At 41.1% G+C, this 4,721-nt stretch overlaps 1 protein-coding gene across 1 annotated transcript; it reads right to left on the bottom strand.

Moving 5' to 3' along the window:
• Positions 1–3,497: 3,497 nt before the first annotated feature.
• On the bottom strand, positions 3,498–4,442 carry LOC110325357 (olfactory receptor 494-like). The gene has a single exon (XM_021203314.1). It carries the CDS (start codon positions 4,440–4,442, stop codon positions 3,498–3,500), a length of 945 nt encoding a protein of 314 aa, XP_021058973.1.
• Positions 4,443–4,721: the final 279 nt, after the last annotated feature.

Genomic DNA, 4,721 nt, shown 5'->3' with positions numbered 1-4,721 from the left:
TACAAAGAGATCTTAGGATGACTACAAAGAAACCCATGTTCAAATAGAACAGCATGATTATAGGTATGAACTCATGTTAGCTGTGTCACCATGTCTGAGCTCAAACCAGACAACCTCCCAGCCTGGAGATAGAAGGTGGTCATGAAGTCCAACACTAAGTAAGAATTAATTGTATCTGCCAGATGCCGAGCCAATTGTCTTTAAGGATTTTTCCTTTGTTAGGATAACTATGCTCTGATGGAAAGAACATGGAGGTAGAAGAGGGAGCCCTAGGACAGGGAGGAGTTGAGAAGAGAATGTAAAAATGATGTAGATAAAATTCTAAAAGACAGAATGTATGGTATTAGTATAGGAATAAACAGATTGATCAATAGAATCTCCTAAGGCACAGAAAGAGAACCACACAAATAAGGACACCGACTTTGAACAAAAAAGGCAAAACTATACGATGGAGTAACAAATAACCTTAAACAAATGGTGATGGTCTAATAGGAAGTCTGCATTAGAAGAATGGAAATATTTATCACCCAGCAGAAAACTCAAGTCTAAATGGATTGAATACCTCAACATGAAACCAGATAAAATAAATCTAATGGAACAAAAAGTAAGGCATAGCCTTGGTACAGGATAGAACTTCCTGAAAAGAATACCAATGGCTCAAGCTCTGATCAACAATTGAGAAATGATACATCATAAAACTCAATAGCTTCTGTAAGACAAAGGGCACCTTCAATATGACAAAACTGCAGCTTACTGATATAGAAAGGATCTTCACACACCCTATATCTAGCAGAGGGACAATATTTAAACATATAAAGAATTCAAGAAATTAGACACCAACAATCCAAATAAGCCAATTAAAGATTGGGTACAGATTTAAAAAGAGAATTATCAAGAAAGTAATCATGAATGGCCAATAAGCCCTTAAAGAAACCAGAGACCTGGGAGGTGAGAGACTCTCAGGACTCAAAGGGAGGAACTTTAGATGAAATGCTTGTAGTACAGTGGTGAGAGCAGAAAGACAGTATATCAAGTGAGTGATGGGGTTTCTATTCCACAGTCAAAACTCTGAACCATAATTGTTCTTGTCTGAAAGAACTACAGGGATAGAAATGGACAGGAGCCCGAGGAAAAGAAGGTCCAGCAACAGTCCCAAAGAGGGATCCAGCTCAAGGGGAGGTCCCAAGGCCTGACACTATTACTGAGGCTATTCAGCACTCAGAAAAAAGGACCTATAGTGACTGACCTCCAAAAAAAAATCAACAAGCAGCTGAGTCAGATGCAGTTATTTGCACCCAAGCAATGGAGAGAAGCAGCTGAGCCCTATGGTCAAATTAGGGTAGAGCTGGAAGAAGCTGAGGAGGAGGGCAATCCTGTAGGAGAACCAGCAGTCTCAATTAATCTGGACCCCCCAAGAGCTCTCAAACACTGGACCACCAACCAAGCAGCATACACCAGCCAATATGAGGCCCCCAACACATAAATAGCAGAGGAATGCCAGGCCTTGGTTCAGTCAGAGAATATGCACCTAACTCTCAAGAGACTGAAGGCCCCATAGAGTTTAGAGGTCTAGTGGGTTTGGGGTTGGGTGGTGGGAACATTCTTGTGAAGACAGGGGTGCTGGGAGGAGGTATGCATTGTGGAACAGCTGGAGTGAGGGGAAAGAAATATGGAGTGTAAAAAAAAACAATTAAGGAAAAAAGGAGAAATGTTCAATGCATTTGATCAGGGAAATGAAATCAAAACGAACATATTTTACCCATCAGTATGGCTAAGATCACTAACTCAAGTGACAGCACATGCTGGTGAGTATGTGGTGCAAGGGGAACATTCTACCATTTCCAGTGGGAGTGCAAACTTATACAATTGCTTTGGAAATCAATTTGGTGGTTTCTTAGAAATCTGAGAATATTTCTACCTCAAGACCCAGCTGTACAATTCCTTGTAGTATACCCAAAATATTTTCCACCAGATCACAGGGAGACTTGCTCAATTATGTTCACAGCAGCTTTATTCCTAATAGCCAGAAACTGGAAACAACTTAGATGTCTCTCAAATAAAGGATTGATAAAGAAAATATCATATGTTTGTCAATGGAATATTAGTCAGCTATTAAAAACAAAGACATTATGATTGAGCAATTGAGTGGAACTTGAGAATATCATCCTGAGTGAGGTAACCCAGAGCCAGAAAGACACATATAGTATGCATTCACTTATTAGTGGACATTAGCCATAAAGTGTTGGACAACCATGCTAGAATCCACAGGCTCCAAGAAACTGGGTAATAAGGAGGTCCCAAGGGAGGATGTATGAATCCCACTCAGAAGGGAAAACTAAATCTCCATCAAAGGTGGATGTAGAGAGGGAATCCTTAGGGAACAGGTGAGGAGGTGAATGGAGATAGTGATTAGGTTTTCAGAGAAGGGGGCAATAGAGATAGCTTAGAGTGAGAATAAAAATCAGTTGGGGAATGGGGTATTGATGGGGACTAGCTGAAGACCTCAGAATGGAAAGCCTACCTAGAGTTTATGGGGATGACCCTAGCAGAGATGCCTACCAGGAGAGGATACAGGGACTAAAGTGGCAGGACTTCAAGAGGAGAAAGGGGGAATCATTCCACCCACAAAACATCAAATCCAAATTTTTTTCTTGCTTACAAAATGTGCACATATAAAAATGGAGCAGAGAGTGAGGGATTATCCAACAAATAACTGTCACAGCTTGAGACCCAGCATATGGGAAAGAGCCAACCATGACATCATTAATGATACTCTCATATGTTTGAAGAAAGGAAACCACACTGCATCCTGAGAGGCTTCATCCAGCAGTGGACAGAGACAGATGCAGATAAGCATGGCCAAACATCAGAATGATCCTTGGCAGACTTGTGGAAATATGGAGGATAGTAGTGAGCAAGTTGTGAGTCAAAGACACTACAAGAAGACCCACAGAGTTAATTAACATGGCACCATGATGTCTCCCTAGCCTGGGCCACCAACCAGGGAGCATGCAGGAGCTGAACCTAAACACAATGTGCAGCTTGAACTTCCTGTAAGTCCTCTAACAAGTAGAGAATCAGCTGACTCAGGCTATTATCTCTACCATAGGATCCACTTTTTCCTACCTGTACTGTATCTTAGGGCATCCTGAAGAGAGGATATGCCTAGCCCTGCTGTGGCTAGATGTCTCAGGGTGGGGTTGTACATCAAGGAGCCCCCCTTCTTTGAGCAGAAGGGGAGGAGGCATTGGGGAGAGAAATGTTAAGGGTGGAACTGGGAGGAGTGAATGGAAAGGGGCTGTTGTGATTGGAATGTAAATAAATGTAAAGAAAAACAAATGTAAAATGTGATAAACAAAATAGCCACATATACTGGAAGGAAAAGGAGATGAGAGAGAACAGAATAAGGAGAAGTCTTATAACTTGAGATGGTGGCCATATTGGTCTTGCATAATTGCTGTGAGTATATTAGGTTTCACCAAAAACGAAATTACTCTCTAGCAGAACATTTTCTTACCAAGCTGTCTCTTGATAGCACCCTTAATCTCATTGTTCCTGAGGCTGTAGATGAGGGGGTTCAACATGGGGATCATCACCATATAGAACATAGACACCACCTTGTTCTGGTCTGTGGAGTAGCTGGACTTGGGCATCACATAAATGAATGTAATGGTGCCATAATAAAGAGTGACTGCAGTGAGGTGGGAGGTGCAAGTGGAGAAGGCCTTGTGTCTGCCCTCAGTGGAGCGCATCTTCAGGATGGTGATAAGGATGTAGGTATAGGAGATGGCTATGACAAACACTGTGATCACAGTAACTGAACCAGCAGAAAATGATGTAACAACTACAGAGACACTGACATCAGAACAGGAGAGTTCCAGCAAAGGAGCCAAATCACAGAAAAAATGATTGATCCTATTTGGTCCACAGAAGATACAAGAAAAGAAGGAAAAGATGAAGGAAGAATCATTAAGAAAGCCACCTATATAAGATCCTACAACCAACTGGATGCAGGCTTCTGTAGACATTTTTGTGGAATAAAGCAGTGGGTTGCAGATTGCTACAAAGCGATCATAAGCCATGGCAGCCAGAAGAAAGCATTCAACTGTCCCAAAGAAGGCAGCTGAGCCAAACTGGATAGAACATCCAATGTAGGAGATGGTATTTTGCTTTACCAGGAAGTTGACAAGCATATTGGGTGTGACAGAAGATGAAAGGCCCATGTCAACAGAAGCCAAGTGACTGAGAAAAAAATACATCGGGTGATGGAGTTGGGAAGAAACTCTGATGAGAAGGATGGTGCTGAGGTTTCCAAACACAGTCACCAGGTAAATGCACAGGATGATGATGAAGAGGATGACTCTGAGGACTGGGTCATCTGTTAAGCCCAATAAAATGAACTCTGTCACTGAAGTGTGGTTCCCATCCTCCAGGAAAGCCATGGGACCGTGTAGCTGCTGCTAGATCAAGGCTGTGATGGAGATAGACATAGGAAGGAATTTATAAATGTTTCACCCAATTTTATTTCATAAAGACATTGAAAGCATTACATACTAATTTATTATTCAAAAATTGGACCAACAATTCATGTTTTAGTCAGGATTCTCATTGTTTATTCATTTCTACACAATAAGTTATTCAAATTATTTAATCAAATAAGCTAGAAATGTATAACAAATAAGGAACTTTTATTTATAATGTTTACAATTAAATATTCTTTT

Source organism: Mus pahari, chromosome 1 (assembly GCF_900095145.1).
Source record: "Mus pahari chromosome 1, PAHARI_EIJ_v1.1, whole genome shotgun sequence".
NCBI lineage: Eukaryota > Metazoa > Chordata > Mammalia > Rodentia > Muridae > Mus > Mus pahari.
This window is presented reverse-complemented; position numbering and strand designations above follow the sequence as displayed.

What these genes read in the sequence shown, in the direction of transcription:
- LOC110325357 (XM_021203314.1), bottom strand. Translation starts at nt 4,442, where the DNA reads ATGGCTTTCCTGGAGGATGGGAACCACACTTCAGTGACAGAGTTCATT.